The sequence below is a fragment of the Oryzias latipes genome, chromosome 11 (genome assembly GCF_002234675.1).
Source record: "Oryzias latipes chromosome 11, ASM223467v1".
Lineage (NCBI taxonomy): Eukaryota > Metazoa > Chordata > Actinopteri > Beloniformes > Adrianichthyidae > Oryzias > Oryzias latipes.
Genome location: NC_019869.2, coordinates 7,459,015 through 7,480,257, shown reverse-complemented (window position 1 = coordinate 7,480,257; position 21,243 = coordinate 7,459,015). Strand labels below are relative to the sequence as shown.

Here is a 21,243-nt window from a genome sequence, read left to right as displayed (position 1 = left end):
GCGTGTCAAATGTGTAGGATGATTTCTTTCTATTACAAACCACCTTTCTTAATTAAATAAGATTGTTTTTTAATTAATAACTTCAAAAAATTTATTTCTCATCTATGATAAATGTAAAACGTGTACGAAAGATAATAAAAGAATATATTTAAAACTTTTAAAGGCCTTCACATAAACATCAGAATACGTTCCAAACAAAGCCAGGAAACGTGTTGAACACATTTCTTTGTGTGACACCTTAGAATAAGTCGGTGTTTGGCACATTTTGAGCAGGTCGCCATCCCGTCATTGTTAATTGTTAATTAGCTGCAGTAATGCTTTTTCCATACTTTATTTGAGATGAAACCAGATGGCTTGAAATGTCTGAGCAGACCGTGTTAAAGCAGAAAAGGCTGGAATCTGTTGCACCGATCACCCAGCGGCTGTTGTCTCATCTCTGAACATGCAGGCAGTGAGTGTTTGGGGAAAAGGTGATTTGTATACCGCAGTCACTGTCATGGGGATGGCAGATGAAGAGAAAAGTGGGAATGCAGTCACTTGCAACAGCCATCTTTTATTTTCCCTTCCTCTCTCCCAGTACTGCAGACATGTATAGAGATAAGCAAACCAAAAATGCATTGTTTGGTCATTTTTCAATCAAAAACTGCTAATAAATGAATTGTGAATCATACCATAAAGGAGACTCTCAACCACACATTAACCCATAAACTCTCCAGTTAAATTAGCTGTTTGTGTGTTTCAAAAGTGCTGTATGGAATAAATACAAATTCTATTTGACTAAGCAAATATAATTTGTATTGTAAACATATTTTAGACGATCAATCTTTATGTTTCATCATATTTATTTTGAAGGGAAATGCAAGTTTTATTTAATTGTATTTTTATTTAATAAGGAACCTTAAAGATCCACTCCAATAAAAATTTATTTTTTGTTTTTTTAACGTATTCTAGCATTTTTCTCATAATTGAGAACACGTAATATAACTAAGATTAAAACTGCGTCTCTGAGTATTTTTTTAAATTAAAATCGTGACATATCAGAAGCAAATAAAAACCCGCCATTCGAAAAAGCTCTCAGTTGCGACGCAGCAACGGAAATGGACGGGCTAAAGTCTCTCTGCTCCACTCCATTCTAATGCATCCACCTTCAGACAACCATGACCCATTTGTTGCACCACAAATGTTATGTAGGGGTTGTGAGGAGCTGCAAACTAGTGGGAAAGAGTGTTGAAAAAAAGGATGATGGGAAATCAGCAGTGGTTACGTCCGCACCAACAGTCCTGTCCACAACTCAAAGATGAAATTCTGATGAATTGCTGCTGGTCTGCAGTAATAAAAGGTTACTTTTTCTCTTCAAACTTGTGTTTTGTCTCTTTTGGACATATTTTACCTACCTCAAAAAGTGGGCAGGGCATTTTTAAGGGATTTGCTCTGTTCTGAGAGACAGCCGCAAACCAAACAAAGGTGTGAAATGCATTCACACTCCTTTTTTGAACTAAAACTTCCGAAAGCAAGCAACCAACAGAACTTTCAAATGTTAAGGACTCAGCAAACGTATTCCAAATCAGAGAATTCTCCATAAATTGTTGGGAAAAAAAACTCACATTTTCACAGCAAATTAAAAATCTTCCAGCTAAAGGTCATAGAACAAATGTCCTAACTGCAAAATGACCAGTTTTCTTGTCAAAAACATGTGGCAACTATCAGCTTTGAGGTATCAGAAGACAGCAAAAATAAAATCAAGCAAGCAAAATCTAAAAGATTAATTTAAAACTCAACTCAAACTTCTATTAGCATTTCTATGCATGTAAATCTATCAGAAGAGTGAGGGTCAAGTTACTTATTCTGCACCAACCCTTTTGTGGCATCTTACACCAACATCCGTCGCTGTGAGGCCAGTCCAAACAGAAGTGTCAGGTCTTATGAAACCGCGGGATCAACTCCCACGTAGAGAAGAGGAGTAAGAATGAGCAGGATAGTGGGGGAGAGGAGCGAAAGACAGAGATTGCCTGATATACTGAGCATTACCATAATTGGCTTTTCTACATGATAGGACAGAGGAAATAATATTGTCATTTTATTTACAGCCTTCCCTCTGCTGAAATGCGCACACACTCCTGCACTCCATACAGGTCAATGACACACACTGATCAGGCCTGTCCAAAGCCATCAGAGGTGAGTGGCAGGGAATGGAGGAGCCGGTGACAAAGCGAAACGAGAGAAAGAAATAAGACTGCCACGGCAAAGCCCTGCTTTGAAGGGCCCCTAAACGCTGTGAGGGAGCCTTGCTGGCCGCTCGGCTGCAGCTGTAGCACTGGGCACGCTGGGTAAATCAGCGGGGTGAAAGCTGGCGGAATTGGACATTAGCACTGCAAATGAGAGCTGGGATTGGCCTTTTCTCCAAGACAACATGAATAAATGAAGAGACTTTAAAGAGGAAAGCGTGTGCATTTTGTGTATACGTGATACTCAAAGTTATCCCAGCCTGCCCTGCAGAGAGAATGTGTCTCAACTATCCAGCATAGGTTCTTCTTTGAAAACGTTCAAATTGTTTTAATTTAAATGTCAAATACCATATTTTCCACATTATCAGGTGCACTTAAAAAGCTTCATTTTTTTTCTAAAAACAAAAATGCGCCATATAATCCGGAGTCTCGTATGTATCGATTAATTCTGGTTCTAACGTCGAGTTGCGAACAAGGTTGGGTCTTATTATAAATACACTAACGTGGCTAACATGTAGTGGCCAAGATGTTACTTACTAGTAAGGTTGGGAGATAGCGTAGTCTCAGGAACATTTGTTTTAGCTGTAACAGTTGATTTTTTTTTTTCGAGTTGCAAACAAGGTTGGCTTTTATTCTAAATACACTAATATGGCTAATGTGCAGCAACTAACGTGGTACTAACAAGGTTGGGAGTTGGCATAGTTACAGCGGTAACAGTCAAGTTCTTTTACGTGTTGCAAAAAAGGTTGGGGGCTATTGTGAATACCCTAACACTGCTAATATATAGTGGTGTCAGACTGTGTTTTATTTACACGTTACTAACAAGGTTGGAAATTACCATAGAAACAGTAACACTTGTTTTATCTATCTTTTTGTTTTACATGTTGTAAACAAGGTTGGGATTTAGAGGCATTGTAAATACGCTAACGTGGCTAATGTGTAGCATGTTACAAGCAAGTGCTAGGTTGTGTCCGAGTTCCTTCACTATTCCCTACATAGTGCACTATATAGTGCGTTTGCCGATATTTAGTTTCGCTCAACTCTACAATTCCAAATCGAGTACCCTAGAAATTTCCCAGAAGTCTCAGCCAGAAATCAGTGTGCATTTTTGGTAAATAAAATGGTATTTAAATGTATTTTTTTAATTAACCATCAAATGTTTTATCTTCAGAACACAGTGCATTCATAAATGGTTGTTGCAAAATGCTCATATCCATTAGATTTTAACTACGTAAAATCGATGATGTCATATTCGCCGTTAAAAAAAAATTGAGCATCGCTTTCAAAATCCAGGGTAATACATACTGTCGCACTATCTAGTTTTTTAGTAGGTAGGGCTTAGGGTGGGAATTTGGATAGAGCACTTAAAATCCACGGTGGCCCTGAAGTGCAAATCACATCAAAAAATCACTCAAGGCAAAAACATAGTTAAAGATTGCAACAACAATTAAAAAAACAAAAAAAATAATAATAGGAAAAAAATACATTTTAGAAATCAAAACAAAATTCCAGAAACCAAAACACAATTGAATCGGTTAGTTCAAAAGGGGCCCAAGTCCAAGAGGTTTGTTTTTCCAGGAAATGATTTTAATTGCATAGCTTAAAGGGAGGCTACACCAAAGGATTAATACTTTACCCAGATTTAGCACCAGTTCATAGCTTACAAATATAATATGCTAGCTATAATATGAAGCACCTCACTTTTATCATTTCAGAGGATTAGCAAACTAAAGTCTCTGGACTTGGGCCCTTCTTGAATTAAACAGGGGCGCTGCCATATTGGATAACTAGTGCTGCCATCTATGGGATAAAGCAAAACCCATGCAAGAGAGGCCCAAGTCCAGGAATTTTGGACCTAATGTATTTTAAATATCAAGCATAGTCAGTACATTACAACAGACTTGGGAATGTTTTGCACATAATCAGATAGCTTTTCCCTTGAAGATCATAAAACATATAATATCTCTATTTTGAAAAATTGTGGACTTGGGCCCCTTTTGAACTAACCGATTCAATTCCAAAAAATGAAACATTTCGGAAAACAAAAGTAATTCCCCAAAAAAGCCTAATGAAACATTAAAAAACTACACACAATGACAAACCAGATATTATTGCCCTACTCGTGGCTGATTACCTGGCTCGGGTGTGTCTAGCCAATCAGAACACAACAGAGCAGGGTATGTTGGAAAACATGCAGGAATGCGGCCCTCAGTGCCCACCTCTGGTCTAGTGGGTCTAGATGACCCAACTCCCAATGTTAAAGTGCCTAGGATAGCACAGGGGTTAAAATTCTGGCTTACTGACAGACTTTTCTCTGACTCTTTCATCTCACCTTATGAACTTTATAGTCTGGTAATCTTGCATAGGACATACGCTAAAATCAAGTGCCTCCTATAGTGTGGAATATATTATATTGTTTTAAATTCCAAACAAATATAGTTTATCACTTCTATGATTTGTGTGTTTGGTGCTGCATTTGCATGTAAAAGATATATTGGAGGAATGTGTTAAACATGGCTTTTTTCGCTTCAGGGAGAAGTGTAGCTTAAAGCAAAGGACCGCATGTGAGATGTCCCACTGTGGTGTCACCTGTCTGCACCAGAAAATCCTGGACTTTGGGCTCAACAATAGTGACAGGCTCCTCTCCAGACACAGATGGCTTCACTTGCCCTCCTCCCTACCCCCCCCCCACCAGCCACATTGCATCTCTGCTTGCATCTGACACACCGTGACTCTTTTAAACTCATCCAAACACAACTCATCAGCCACGCCAAGTTCCGAAGCTTGCATGTGCGGTGGTTGCGAAAATTTTCCACAAACTTGTTGTTTTCCTGTTTTCTTTCCCTGCACTCCGTTGTCTTTCTGCCTGGCCTTCCTGACAGCACAAAGCGGGCTTACGTTCTGACTGACAACCACAACAGACACTTCCCTCCCCTCCAGCCTCCCGTTTTAATCCCCTCCCTGTCCTGCTCTCCCCTCCTTCCCCTCGTCCTCTTTTGTTCTGAGTGACGCTCGAAAGCAGCCGTGTCAGCATCTTTTCCATCTCTGATTGCCTTATTAGCCGGCGGTGGCACCCGCAGCTTTCCTGACACAGATGGTGAAGGAAGAGACTTGAGAAGTGGGCAAAAAAAAAAAAAAGGACTGGCTGACTTGTGTGTGTTGTTGTTACTTCCCTCCTCCCACCACTTCTCAGGCCTGTTTGTGTGGACACTGACACCTCAGGCTGACACTGACACACTCCTGACACTGATGCCTGTCAAGCCAACATATGGAGGATGGCAAGCAAAGAGTGGAATTTAGTGTTGGTGTGCTCTCTCTGTGTGAGCATGTGTGTGTTTGCACAGATGCCAGCTTTCTCTCGCCGTATCAGTGGAGCAATTTTATCTTTAATCTACCCACGTAGTTTAGACTTTAAATGGGCTGAGTTTTGCATTCTTTTGAATCTAGACGGCTGTTACCTGATAATGATATGACTATAAGAAACAAAGTTAAGGTCTTATAGCTGCTTTGGCAAAATGTTCAAGTGCTTTCGTTCATCGCTGGAATCTCATTTCTGTATTCTCTGCACACTGTAAAATGAGGCCTATCGTCAATGAATGGTGTATTTTCAAAGTTATGTCACATATAATGTGCACCAAACTTTAAGGCTCATTCAAGAAGACAACAAGAGTCAGAGATAAGTGCTTGTAGAATGCACTGTAGAATGTGTATGTAACACGCTACAGCAGGGGTTCTCATAGTTTTTGTCTCAACATTAGAGACAGTTTTAGTGAAAAAATTAAACAAACAGAAAAAGTTGTTTTTAATAACTTTAATGACCAAGTGTCATTTGTACAATTAACCAGGCCCTCCAGGTGTTTTCCCAGTTGCGGTCGGAGGATGCTGCACGCAGATCTTCTACTCGTTTAGTAATTGTATCATTTGGCAGACTTTCTTTTGCTCTGGACAAACAATGTCAGCTACTTTCAGCATACATTCTTTTACAAACTCTCCGTCACTTACCTGCTTGCAAATAAGGCACGTGACTTTATCCAGCCCATGAAGTGCGACAAAGTAAACATTTGTCCATTTAGCTTGAAAGCGCTTTTTCTCCTCACCAACACAACGTTTTTCCTCAAAGGAACCTGCTCTGGCTCTCTTTTATTCAGGGGCACAAAGAATCTTCCTGCAGGCCGCCATTGGCCCCCGGGCCGCATTTTGAGAACCCCTGTGCTAGACTGTAACTCCCAACCTTGTTTGCAACACATAAAAAAACAGACTGATACAGCTAAAAACATACATTACCAGGACTATGCCAACTCCCAACATTTTTAGTAACACATAAAAAATAAATTTAGGCTTTCTCCAAATACTCTCCCTACTCCCTAACCACTAAAAACTGTATAGTGCAAGATTATTGAGTCCTCTGGATATTAAAAGTGATTTGCACACCATGCAAGCTATTTTTTTTTTTTTACATCGAATACGACATCACCTGTATCAAATCTAATATATACTATTTATGAATCCACTGTGTTCTGATGAGGAAAATGCTGATGTATTATTAAAAAAATACAATTGTGTTTTTGTTGCAAAAACTATTCAAAGGCAATGCATTGTGGTCTAAATTATTTCATTTGCATTAATTAATTATTTCGAGGGAACAAAATAGGATTTCGTGGGAACGGAATATTAATTTGTGGGGACAAGATATTAATTTGTGGGAACAAGATATTAATTTGTGGGAACGAGATCTATTTTATTTTTTCCACGTCAGGAACGGGCTCTGTAGATTGGCACAAGGATTAAACAAAAAATAAGACTTCATTTGGTTCACTGTCACCTCAACCAACAGAAACCATGTCTGTTCAGGTTATGGGATTGAGAGCTGACAGCAAACCTGTTTCTTCACTGAAGACTGGTCAGACAAGGGGTTTGACATGAGATGGATGTTTAACCCTTTATTGCCTGCCGTTCAGGCCTCTTTGTAATCTTTATTACTTTGAGATGACACCTCAAACTGAATAAAAATACATTTTCTATGTTTCCAAGTCAGTGATTGACTGAGAAACCTACCATTTTTCAGCAACTCAACAGTCCCCCCCCCCCCCCTTCTGTTTTAAAATGGCTCACTGCGAGCGCTCGAAAGCGCAGGCATGAACAACACAGCCTGTCATGTCCGCTGGCCGTTTCCTAACATCATGCTGTGAGGACTTCCACAGCCGATGCCAAGTCAACTCCAGCCAACCGTAGCTTGGCAAGAAAGATGCAGCTGGCATTTTCCACCGTGATGTCGTTTTTCTTTAATCTATAGCATGTGAGACAATTTAAAAGAGAAGGAAAATATGTTTACTGTACAGTAGAACAATAAACAATAAATTTGGTGAAAAGGGAGTGAAGCTTTCAGATTTGCTTTTTTCTGACAAAGAAACTCTGTGTATTTAAAAAAATGTACTAAATTAAATAGACACATTACTCTCTTAATAAATATTATTTAAACATCAATCAATCATGTTTGTTATTTTCTTATGTCATGCAACATTTATGCATATTAAAAAGGGAAAACATGCAACTTTTAGAAGTAGTATATTTTTTCTTTTTATAGATTAGTAACACATTTCTATACATTCTTGCTCTTTAACATTTTTTTATATATTATATTGAGCTGTTAAGCAGTGGGGTAAAATCAATTATCTGTCACAGTCATGTTTTAGTTGTTTGTCAATTCATTATTGCAAACTTACTGTCCTCTCAAAGTACTTTTGAAAAATCCCTCATATTTCTTGCTTCACACCCTACATTTACTGAGAGCGGCATCCTATGAAGTCATGTGGTAGAAGGGATGGCTTTGAAAAGTGAATCGAGAATTATCAATTTTTTTCTTCTTCTTTTTTTTTTAGACAAAAAAAATGTGCTTTTCTGTTAATTTTTAGAATAAACTTGTTTTATCAGTTATTGTTTTACATTTACTCAGTTTAAATGACCAGTTATGCAAAACATGCTTTTATAATTTGAAATCAAATTTAAAAATGATCGATATAATTTTTTATTTTAAATTATATATATATATATATATATATATATATATATATATATATATATAATGAAGAGTGGAATTGATTTAGTATTTTGTATCAAGACCCAGCTTATCCCCTTAACAGTGCTAGTAAAATCCCATCTAACAATTAATTTCCCTCCTTTCTCCTTTTTCAGCTTATGGACCTGAAGATGATTTGAAATTGGACAAGACTGAAGAGGAAGAGCATCTGCAGGATGATGGACTTTCCCTTGATGGTCAAGACGGAGAGTTTCTTTTCAATGATGACGAAGACCCAAAAGATCGGTTTAGTTGTCAAAACTCTCCACTTAGTAACGGCACTAATCCAGACGCTGGGTATGCATCTCCTCTTAGTACCACCAGTGATCAATTGGTGGACCTCAAGACCACCACCTCAACTTTCAGCGATCAGGACAGGATTGAGGAGAAGCTTGAAGACGGTAGTGAGTCCATAAATAGCCTCTCCTTACAGGATAGTCTAGCCAAAATGAAAGCTGTCTATGCAAACATGATTTCAGATGGTTCCTGGTCCAGCATTGCTCTGGATGTGTTTAAAAGTAAGCAAGCAAACAATTTCACAGCAACCAATGGAAGTGGTAGCGATCATAAAGGCAGCAACGGGCTTCTTAACAATCACAGTTCAGGGGGAATCAATGCGAAAAACAGATGTAGCAGTAACAACACCGCAGCCACCACTAACATCACTACCAGTAGCACCTCTACAAGAATGGCTTCAAGCCACAGCAGCAACGGCATCAATGTGAGCTCCAGCGGCACAGGGGGGTTAACCTACGACTGGCACCAAGCAGCGCTGGCAAAAACTCTACAGCATACCCCCTACCAACTCCTTCCTGAGCCCAGCCTTTTCAGCACCGTGCAGCTTTACAGACAAAACAATAAACTTTACGGCCCAGTGTTCACTGGAGCCAGCAAGTTTCGATGCAAGGACTGCAGTGCAGCCTATGACACTTTGGTCGGTCTGACTGTCCACATGAACGAGACAGGGCACTACCGCGACGACAACAAAGACTCGGAAGATGATCGGAGCAAGAAATGGTCCAAACCACGAAAGCGTTCTCTCCTAGAGATGGAAGGCAAAGAAGATGCACAGAAAGTTTTAAAATGCATGTATTGTGGCCACTCCTTTGAATCTCTGCAAGATCTTAGTGTTCACATGATCAAAACAAAACACTATCAGAAAGTGCCTCTAAAAGAGCCGATGCCTGCCCTTACCTCAAAGCTGGTACCCCCATCCAAAAAGAAGGTATTTCAAGAGCTGATATCTCCAAGCTCCCCAGAGTCTGTCTCCTCTGGCATACTCTTGGGAGAGTCCCCCAAAGACCAAAAGGTGGTTAACCCTTACGTCACCCCCAACAATCGATACGGCTATCAAAATGGTGCAAGTTACACTTGGCAGTTTGAGGCGCGAAAGGCACAAATTCTCAAATGCATGGAGTGCGGCAGTTCACATGACACTTTGCAACAACTGACAGCCCACATGATGGTCACGGGACACTTCCTTAAAGTCACAAATTCAGCCTCTAAGAAAGGGAAGCAGTTAGTGTTTGACCCTCTAATTGAGGAGAAAATTCAGTCTATTCCTTTGCCTCCAACAACAGCACGGCTTCCTGCGGCCGATGGTTTGTCGCCTCTTAATTCTCTATCTCAGCTCTCTGGCCACGAAGAGAAACACGAGGAAATCAGACAAGAAGAAAAGGAGCAAAAGAAATATGGAGTGGAGCACACAGAGAAAAAAATAAAAGAGGAGAAAGAAGACCTGTCTGAAAAAACGGAAAAACCAGTAAAAGCAAGATCTTACCAGTATCTTAGGGAGGAAGACTTGGAGGAGACACCGAAAGGTGGCCTAGATATCCTAAAGTCCTTAGAAAATACAGTTTCTAGTGCAATCAGCAAGGCACAAACAGGAACACCAACCTGGGGAGGGTATCCTAGTATTCATGCTGCCTACCAGCTCCATGGATCTTTGAAACCTACCCTGCCCTCCTCCCCACAGGTTCAACCTCTATTCAGCAGCACCAGTTTAAAGGTAAGGTCTACCGATACAAGCTCCTTGATCCATTCTCCACACAGCCCGTCTCCACCTCCAAGTCAAAAAAGCAATGTGGTAGCCATGGAGGAGCTGGTGGAAAAAGTAACTGGGAGAAGTTCAGTAAAGACAGAAAAGGAGGAAAAGTCTTTAGAGAACAAATGTAGGTCTTCAAAGTCCCCATTGCCAAGTCCTAAAGACAAACAGGTGTCACCTAATCCAGAAAACCTTTTGAAGACAGTGAAAGGTTCTGTAGGAGAACAGACCGAGCCAAAAGATAAAGAAAAGTCAAAGACTAAAATAGACGTGAAGATAAAACGTGAGAGTGACTCTCCAAAAGCTACCATGAGCAATGGCTGCAATAACCTAAATATTATTACCAACCGCATGCCCGAGCCTCCACTTGTCAGCCCGCTCAGTGCTTTGCAGTCAGTCATGAACAACCACTTGGGGAAAGCTTCAAAAGCGGTGACCTCTTCAATGGACCCCTTTGCTATGCTTTATAAAATGAGCAACACCCCACAGAGTAAACAAACTGAGCCAATAAGCCAATATCCTGACAATGATGATGATCAACCCATGGACTTAACTAAATCCAAAAGTGGAAATCGCACAACAGCTAAACTAAGTTCTACAGCACCAAACAACTTCAACAAAAGCAAATCTGATTTTAGAAACTCCTCCCAATCCTCATCACCGCCTCTTCGAGAAAATGCATTGATGGATATTTCTGACATGGTGAAAAACCTGACAGGCCGTTTAACACCAAAGTCTACAACCCCGTCATCAGTCTCTGAGAAATCGGATAATGACGGCTGTAGTTTGGAGGACAGCATGGAAGAACTGTCCCCCGTTCAAAGAAGGAAAGGCCGACAGTCGAACTGGAATCCTCAGCACCTCTTGATTCTTCAGGCCCAGTTTGCTTCCACTCTTCGAGAAACTCCTGAAGGAAAGTTTGTCATTAACGACTTGGGACCCCAGGAACGGGTACACATCTGTAAATTCACAGGTCTTTCCATGACAACTATCTCACATTGGCTGGCCAATGTAAAGTACCAGTTAAAGCGGACAGGGGGAACCAAGTTCCTAAAAAACATTGACTCTGCCCAGCCTCTATTTTTGTGCAGTGACTGTGCTTCTCAGTTCAGGTCTCCGTCATCCTACATTCACCACCTCGAATCCCACCTTGGGTTCACCTTACAGGACCTCTCAAAGCTTTCTATAGATCTGCTCGAGCAGCAGGCAGTTAGCCGATTGGAGGACAAGACATTCGACTCATCTGGGAACGCAGACGAAGACGCAAGCTCGGTATATCAGTGCAAGTTGTGCAATCGGACATTCGTGAGCAAACATGCAATCAAGCTGCATCTTTGTAAAACACATGGAAAGTCCACAGAGGACCATCTCATCTTTGTGAAAGAGCTGGATAAGTGAGATAAACAGTGATTACAGACTACTGTTGCACTAAAACTCTAATCTTCGATCTGTCAATAAAGATGGTGTCCCAAAATGTATCAACACAGGAGCTTTGACGCTGTTTCCTATTTTTTTTTGCTCATCGCAAAAGACAGGTGTTTGCACTGCAGGGGCTTTGAGCCACAGTATAAAATCTTTTGTGACAAAAATCTAGTTGCAGCCGACATGCCACTATGTAGTCAGTAAGTGTTGAATTTCTGTCGCACTGCAATTTTCTGAGCCTTTAGGAACAATCCACACCTTTGTTTTTTCTTTGAAACTTTCTGTGGTTTAAAAACCATTTCTTTAAGGTAAACACGACCTGTGTTAATGCCGTGTTACACAGCCACTATGTACATTTTGCGTTTTTTTCCACACATCACATTTTGGTGGTTCATGATGCATGCGTGTAATACGTCATTCATAAATGTTGCTCGCTCAGATGTCCGTCAAGGATTTCGGCCGACGGGTCTTTACATTTGAGCTGATCAAAATTTAGAGAATTACACAGTTTACCTGTATATTATGGGGTTTATTCACAATTATTACATACATTTTAGGCAATTGTGCATGATTTTCGTCAAATGCATAAGCAAATTTGTGGCTTTCCACAACAATTCCACATTTTTCTTACAGACTTTTCATGCATGTACCACCAATGTATTACTTTTATATCGCATATAAGGCGCACATATTACGTTAAAAGTATAGAACTGACTCACGGATTACTAATGAATGACATATGAACAGTGCGATAATGACCCACGCTTCATGTTCTACGTTGATTTACGTGTTCTTTGCGTGGTTTATTCCTACTTTTTCTGTGGTTTTAACGTGGTTCATTCGTGATCCAGCTGTGAAAATTTCACGTTAAGACCACAACTCTTCTCACTGTTTCCACATATATTCACGTTTGACCAATATTCATCGGTGCAACATACGCATAATGTATGGGGTGGCTGTGTGACATGACCTTTAATAAAGCATGTCTTGAAATAAAGATACGTCCATTTTACGTTTGATTAAACTTGAACAAGGGTAAACATCATGGTTTGCTTTAGTCAAGTTTGGATCTAGTTGTGAAAAGTAGATGGTAAAATATATTTTGTTTTTTATATTAAAGGTAATTCGGTTTAATCAACAGTTGACAAATTCACTTTATTCATCAATGAGTTAAAAGAACCGTCATAATTATGTGTGTCGTTTATTTTCCTCCAAAATAATGTAATTTCTTGGTTAAATAAACGTGTACATATTTGTTTTCCTAGGCTAAGATTTTATTATTGTGGAGCTGCAGTTGTACAATTACGAAGTTTAAGGTTTTATTGTATGAATAATCAACATGTCTGTCAGCATATCTGCTCTTAACAGTTCACTCTTATTTGTACTGTGGGAATTTTTTATAAAAATATTTTTTAGGCCAATGAAGGGGACTCTATGACAGTACAAAAATATTTCCAGACCAAAATGTCCACTTTGTTTTTTTATTTTCTGAGAAGTAGGTCCATCAATGTGGTTTACACAGACTGGACCTGGCACTGAACTGGCATTTGATGTGATGCTTTTGGCTGTAAATAGGATTCAACAACACTGTCCAGGTTGTGTCAATAATCCATTTATTCTCAATGCCATTTGTTTATCTAAAGTTGTAAAATAAACATCAAATCCTGGATTAAAACATTTTGTTGTGTGATTTTAGAAAAGCAACAAAAACAAGTTCTGCCATCATCTAACGTGTAGGTCACTCATATTCTGTGATGGTCACCGCCGGCACGTAAATACCACAAACTCTTTGACATACCATAACACTTTGACCATTTGTACGATCAAAAGCAATCAGCTGATTCTGGTGTGGAGATCTGCAGCTTTACATATCAGCTTTGGATCAATATGTAAGACGTGACTACTAAAAAGTGCTGCATATCAGGGCAAGGCCGCTTACTTTAATTACGTAAACACTTAAAGAGTTATGGTAGTCCAAAGAATGTTAACACTGTAGCTGAAACTCCACTGTTAAAAGGTGAACTCGCAAGTGAATCCTGGTGTGGTTTAGAGACGATGTGGATGCAGACAGACTGTTCAGCAGATAAAAACATTTCCTACTCCTGCTGGGGGATCAACAGACTTATTTAAGTAGAGCTTTTTACTTTGAGCAGCATCCGTTAAAACTTTTGAAATTTTATCAATGAGGCTTCTGCTACATATCCCCCGGGCTTGTGACACACTTTTTTCAATGTGCTAAACGCCGGTTCTTGAACGCACGTTTAGCATATGGTGGACAAGCAGGGAGGGGTTTAATCTTCATTTTCGTTTTGTACGCCATCTACTGTTGGAAGAGGCCTGGTGTGAAATGTTAAAGCATTGAACATCTGGCGAATCTTGCTTTTCTTTCACAGCTCTATTCCAATTTATGAAAGACTTGGTGTCACATAGCTCCGGCTTAAACCACAATTATTAATTTCTCAGTTGGCATTTAAAGCACACCATCCATACATCATTACAAAATCTGAGTCCCTGATTGGTCAAATTTTGACCTGATTCAACTTTCAACGCACATTCTATACATAGATCCTGAAAACGGTCTTAAAAACTTGTGTAGCTAGATATGAATTCAAAAGTTCTCAATGCAGACGGCCGAAACACGCATTTACAAAGACTTTTTATGGGAAGCGCCTGCTTGAATGCACTTTTCTTAAGGCGGTGTAAACGTAGCTTCAGGAAGCACAACAGCTAGGCAAAGTGACCTGGGAGTTCTGCTTATACTCAAGAGTTCCTGCAGAACAAACGTATCCAGAAATTGCATGTTGTTAATTTTTTTAATTTAAAAAAAAGGAGCACACATCATGCAAGAGAAAAAGCGGAATACTAGCAACCTCACCACCTTTTAAGACTGATAGACTTCACTGATTTGTAGACTAATGTAAACTGAGTCTTAAGTAAAAACTGACTCTACAGTGGGTTCAAACCAGGTGGTGATCTACAGCAGGGGTGTCCAGTTTTTTTTGCAAAGAGGGCCAGGTTTGGTGTGGTGAAAATGTGTGAGGACCAGCCATTCTTTAAACCCTAATAATAACATTTAACGAAGATACTTTTAATTTGTTCACATGACACAGAAATACATTTAAGCACATTTCTAACCAAGTCAGCTTTGAAGACCAGAAATAATTTATAATGGATTTTATGACAGAAGACTGTGGGCTGTTGGAACTATAAATGCGGGCCGCATTTGGCCCATGAGCCGGACTGTGGACATGCCTGACCTACTGTCATTGCCAACCGTTGCAAAGTAAAAACTAAAGTGTTTTTCTCCTAAACATGAAAATGTATACTAATTTCTCTTCAACAACACGAGAAAAGAGCATTAGAAGACAAAAATATTGAACAGTGATAAATGTTTTTAAGCCAAGCCAGTAAGAAAGTTAATAGGAGGCCGTGACATGCCTTCACTAAAGGTTTGACATGCTCCAACCCCATGCAGCGCTTAAACACCAGCCTGAGGCAGATCCTCCATGAAAAAAAGAGTCGTGCAGAATATTGTGAGTGGAATAAATGCAGAGAGGATGGAAAAGTGTCTAGAAAAACACAATGGGCATCAAAGGGCGTGCTTTAATTACATTTTTTTTAATAAACTTATTCGTAAAGTTAGTTTAGCTATTTTTTTAGCAGCTTTGAAGGGCTTTGCCCACTCGAGGCTGACTAATTTGTGCAAACATTTCAAATAAAACAAGTGCAAAGTATACAAAGTTGACTATCATCTGCAAAATATGAAACATAAAATTGAAATTTTTGTTAGAAGAAAAGTCACGTAGGTACATGAAATTAAATGTGTTTGAAAGCTACTTAAATAAACTGAATCTGATGAGAAGCTAAGACTTATGAAGATCTTTTCCTTGAAAGTGAATACAAACTTCATAAATTATTGGAAAAATAAAGGTTTATCAGGGAGATAGCCTCTGAAAACAGCAAAAGATTTAAAGGGTGCATTTAGACTGGAAAAGTCCTTTGATCCGGACCGAGTCCATTTAATGTGGTCTGAATTGAGTCCGGAACCTTGCGTTTGGTCTATTTTCAGACTGCTCTCAGGCAGACTTTTCTGTTTCGAACTAAAGCTTGTAAATAAAACCCCATGACTAAAGACCTCTTTACTCAATGGCCTGGAATTACGAGGGCAGGAAAAACGCAAAGAGAGAAAGAATATTGGAAGTCCTATGCTATGCAATCCTTGTTGGGATAGTTCTTTTATTAAAACTTCATATTTCACTGACCAATTTTGAACGTCTGCATCAACGTCATGTACAACACTTGCTAAATGGTACGGCAGAGGCATGCAGCAAGGCGGTTACTGAGGAGGCGAGGAAGAAGGTACACTGATAAGCGTCTCTGGCACATAGGTTGCAAGCAGTGTAAACAGTGAGAGAACCAATGTGTATCAAGTTGTTGTAATGAGCCTGCATTGCTATGTTCCTTACCTGTTTACATCACTTAAAGACCAGCTGCTATGGCCATTTTGGTCCAGTTGTTCCGCTCCAAACACGGCGCATTCAAGCTGAGGAAACTCAGACCAAACTGATGCTCAGTCCGATTGGAAATGAAAGATGGGTCAGAGAGTGGTTCTTGGTCCTGGACCAAGGTCCGCTTGGGTGTATTCAGCCTGATAAAATCTGTTACCATTATCGGGAAAAAACAAACTTTGGTTCACTTTAAGTGAACTAAATATGTCCAGTCTGAATACAATTAAACACAACTACTTGATCTGTATGTCCTCTGTGTTTGTGTTTGTCAGGTCACGGGTTCCATAGTCTTCAGCTAACACTCTGCAAAAGTTATTTTTCCAGACATTTTCTTTTATAAATGAAATCTAATGAAGAAAATAAAATCAATCAACAATATGAAAAAAATCATAGTTTTTAATGAAAATTGAACTTCATTTGACTGACATTGTTAAAGATGTTGGCTCTTCTTTTCCCGTTACATCATTTTTTTATTTTCCCTTTTTTCTCATTATGTGCTAACAGTCCTAAACTCTTCATGCTGACAAACGTCTTAAAGAATTGATTGTATAAACAGAAATGATGGTTGTCAGAAGCTGTAAGGTGTTGATCAGAGCTCAACCAACAAAGAAATACATGGACCTGAGGTGTCAGACTCGTTTTTTTCCTGCAGCCGACACTCTGACAGTGAAACAATATGGCACCTTAAGTTTTTATTTCCAAATATCTTAAGCCTCAGTGTCAAATTTGAGGAGAAGCTGAAGGTTCAAAATCACTCGAGACGTCTCATCATGGACAGAGAGTTGAATCCGATTGTTTGTTGACACGTTTTTGTCCCTGCTGAGATCTGCAGGCGGTGGGATGCATCTTGTAACGTGTGGTGTACCTGTCAGCACAGAGCCTTGTTTTTGGAAGATACAGACGGCGTAATTCATCAGGCCGAGACAAGGGCTCTTGAAGAATGGAGAACTGACAAAGTGGATTCTTTTGAGAATAATGATGACTGCCGCTGTTCTGAATGAATAGTGTGTCTTTTAGGATCCATCAAAGCTTACACCACGCATCCCTGTTGTGTCAAATGTTTGGAAACATTGAGAGATTCTCGTGTGTCTTCATGGTGAAATTCTCATGTTTTACTGTGGATGTCCTCTTTTTTTTGTTCCTGGATAAAATGTTTGGTTTTATGTGTTACTTTTTCTGAGGCCTTGATTCCATCTTTTGGGTGGATGTGACCAGATGCAATCACTTCGGAGCAGTTGGGCCACGGACACAAAAACGCACTAAACGCGATTCTTGAACATGAGTACAACTCATAATTGTTAGGATTATGGGCTCCTCCCACTCCTAAAGGGGGAATAATCGCCTCACCTGTTTCCAGCCTCCTTGTGAATCTTCAGCCTATTTATGGACTCCTCACCTTCCAGCCGATGTCAGTCCGTCTGCTCTCAGCGGTAGAGTATAGACCTATGCTAAACTCTAGACCTCGTCAAAGCCATTTCTATGCCTATGCCCACGCCTATGCCAAGAATCCTAATCCACTGTTAATCTGTTCCTTCAGACATTGCCTCCAGCGTCCTCCACACCTCTGGTCTCATCTGCCGTCCAGGATCCAGCCGTCTAAGCCGGAACTTCCCCACCACCACTGGGACTGATTAAAAACTCTTTCTCACCAACCATCTCTGTTCTGTCCTGCTTCTGGGTCCAGCTTTGTGAACTCTAACAATAATGTTCACGCTGGAAAAGCAGGGAGGGGCTTCTTCTTTCCTTTTGTTTATTAGCGCTTGTCTGTCACCTACAGTTGGAAGAGATTTGGTGCGAAATGTCAAAGCGGTGCAGATCTCCTGAACCTTGGTCCGGGCTTTCTTTCTCCCAGCTCCATTACGATATATGAAAGTCTTGGTTTCAATTTCCGCCAGGCACAAACCACAATTCTTAATTCCTTCTTCGTGATCAAGGTTGAAACAGTTGGCACTTTCATGATTTAAAAATCCATACATTACTGCTAAATCTATGTCCCTGATTGGTCAAAATTGGTCAAAATGTTCAATGGCTGCGTGTTTTGTACATACAACCAGAAAAAAGTCGTAAAAATGTGCGTAGCAAAATGTGGACGCGAGGATTTTAAACCCTGACTCCCGAAACGCAATTTTACATAGACTTTTTAATAGAAGTGGCCGCTTGAATGTGCGTCGCCGAGGGCAGAGTTAACTTAGCTTTACACAATGTAAGGATTACAAATTTATTGGAGTTTGTGAGCCTTTTTACACAGGACATTCCCTTTAACAATCAGCCGGGTTGTGTCCAGATAAGTAAAAGTTAACTTAGTCCATCATCTGATACATGTCTGAGAATGTGTGTATTTAAGGTTTAACTTGCTAACTTTAGCGTCTTTCAAAACTAAAGAACATCGCTTAATCCTGTTTACATGGTCACTGGAAAAATCAGACTTATCCAGAAATCATATGTGATCTGATGAATGTAAACAGACTCTGTTTTTTCTGGTTCCTCTGTCATTCCACATGGTGAATTTTTAGTTTTAAATAAATAAATACATATTTTGCAGATGCACATTTAAGAAAAAATATGTATTATTTAGTTTATTATCTTAACTATTGGAGTTGTTTTCTTAGCCACGTCTCTACTGCAATTAAAAAAAATCACCAACACATTTTCAAATCAGTTATCCATATTTTACCATCTTTTGTTGGCCAGCATTTCTCTATTAATTTGCCATCATAGCTGATTTAAAAAAACTATGTTTCTAGCTGCAATATATATGACACCTGGAAATGGCTCTGCAGTAAGATCTGTGGGTTGCACAATGTTGTAGTGGTGACCACTATAGCCTCGTAGCAAAAAGGCCCTGCTTCAAATCATGGCTGGAGTTTGTGTGGATTTTGCTTGTTCTCCCTGGACATGCATGGAATTTCTTTGGGCACGCTGGCCCCCTACCACAATCCAAAAATATTCCTGGTGAGTTCCAGGTAATACTAAAATGTTCCTTTCACTTTGAAGGTGTTAGCCTTTCTGTCTCAGTGTGGCAGTGGACTAGCTTACTGTCCAGGGTCCAATTCCAGGCGTCGAGGATCGGGCTCCTGCTGGTTTTCCAGAAATCCAGCCTTATTTGCTGCTGATGACCTGGGGCAGATGTGTTTAACCAAAAAAGGAGCTTTAATGGCAGCAGGTTGGTTGGAAAACATGTTGGACTCCGGCCCTCAAGGCCTGGATTTGAACCCCCCTTGGCAGAAGGTGAAATAAAACATAAAGGAGATGGTCATTGTTTTGGATAGCGCTCCTTTAGCATAAGGGAAGACTTGTCAGTCTGACCTGTTTTTAGTAGCCAAATCCTTTTAATGAGTGAAATAAAGGGAAACTACATTTTCCTCATCAACTTTTAGAGTTCATAAAAATTCTTTTTGGGTTGGAAATCATGCAATTTGTGGTCAAGAAATGTGGGTTCAGCAGGAAAAAAAACAAAGTTAAAGATGTTTTTGATCCTAAACCAGCTCGGGCGAATGGATCCGCGGTTGTATGGAGAACCATGAAAGCAGTGGAGTAACTGCATGTTTGTGAACAGGCTCTTCTCGTACCTCCTGCAGCCTGAACATGTGCTGTTTAACACCTCAGAAAAGTAAATATGTTCCACTCATCCAGCTGTGGTTCCACCCGCAAATTCCTCATTATTCTGAACTATTCCTGGTTTCGGTTGTCACCTTTGAATGTCAAATGTCACCCTCATTTCATGTCGAGCGAGGAACCGCTGTTCTGTGGTTAGCTTTAGTCTTTGGGACAGTGTGATGAGTTTCATTCACATTCTGTCCAAACCTGACATCATTTGCATGAGAATAAGCCCAAACTCTGCTAACGTGACACGTCCCAGACAAGGGATCACAACTCTGCTGTCATATTAGGCCGGTAAATTCAGGTGACGTGGATCCTGTGTCCTCATCTGGGCCAACCTGACAGTGGTTCGAGTTCCCCGCTGTCTTATTGTGAGGGGCTTTGTGAGTGAGGGGAGGGGGGCTTCTTTTAATCAGCATGACGAAACCTGCCACCCCCCACCCCCCACCCTTGCATACACACACATGCATTCAGGAGAGTGGGCATATGCTGAGGGGCAGTGGGCTGGCCGTTATGCCATCATTAGTCCAAGCCTACATGGCGAGCTTGTGACACATGTCGAAGGAGCTTCATTCGACCTACAGAAGGCGCATCCGCATTATGCAAAAGGCAGCGGTGTCTATATGAGCAGTGCGGCTGTCAAAGGACTTGAGGAAAACTGAGGGAGGAAGTGCAGGGATCTGGAGGGGGGAGGGACGGAAGGGGGAGAAGCTGCAAATCAATGGCAAGTGGAGAAATCTATTTAAAGTTGGGATTATATGCTGGAGTTTGCTTTTGCTCTTTAAATAAATAAAAAGTTGTTTCTTCATGTCAGGATGTTTCTTAGGAGTCTTCATCTGTCTTTTGATTGAGATTAACATCATCGTCCAGATGTTGCATGTTAGTATTTATTACGTTTTCTGTTTGTTACACAGATGAAGCACAAAGGTAACATTGACCCGTGTTTTAAGTTTTTTTTGACAGGGATGTCCATATCAGGTTTTTTTGGCTCCAATCCAATTCGGAGTCATTTCGTTTTGAGTAAAACCGAGAGTTTTTGAATACATTTAAGAAATGAACACATTTAACAAACAAATCCAGGTTTTTTCCTATCTTTCAAATTATGCACTGCCTTTTTTTGCAGCATTAATATGATGATGAATATTCATGACTAGCTCTTTCAGCTATTAATGGGCTTCGGCCTTTTGGCGAAAATGTCTGAATAAAATAAAACTTACACACTAGTTTATGTTGTAACGCCTGCTTTTTTAATGTAAAGGGGGTGGGTGGGGTCGGGTGCCGGGGCCGGCCTGCAGTGATGCGGCTCCATCTGGGTGGTGGGCGGCTTCTGGGTCCCCTGGCTTCGTTCTTGGGCCGCGTCTTCACGTG

General features: G+C 40.2%; 2 protein-coding genes across 4 annotated transcripts in view; one reads left to right on the top strand and one right to left on the bottom strand.

Moving 5' to 3' along the window:
• Positions 1–13,444, top strand: part of LOC101161251 (teashirt homolog 1) — a 40,045-nt gene extending 26,601 nt beyond the window's left edge. Inside the window, exon 3 of the mRNA XM_023959660.1 lies at positions 8,418–13,444. Within this exon, the coding sequence (XP_023815428.1) occupies positions 8,418–11,743 (3,326 nt within the window). The 3' untranslated portion in view covers positions 11,744–13,444. The remainder of the gene's footprint in view (positions 1–8,417) is intronic.
• Positions 1–21,243, bottom strand: part of LOC110015877 — a 755,614-nt gene that overhangs the window by 730,877 nt on the left and 3,494 nt on the right. The window lies entirely within an intron of this gene.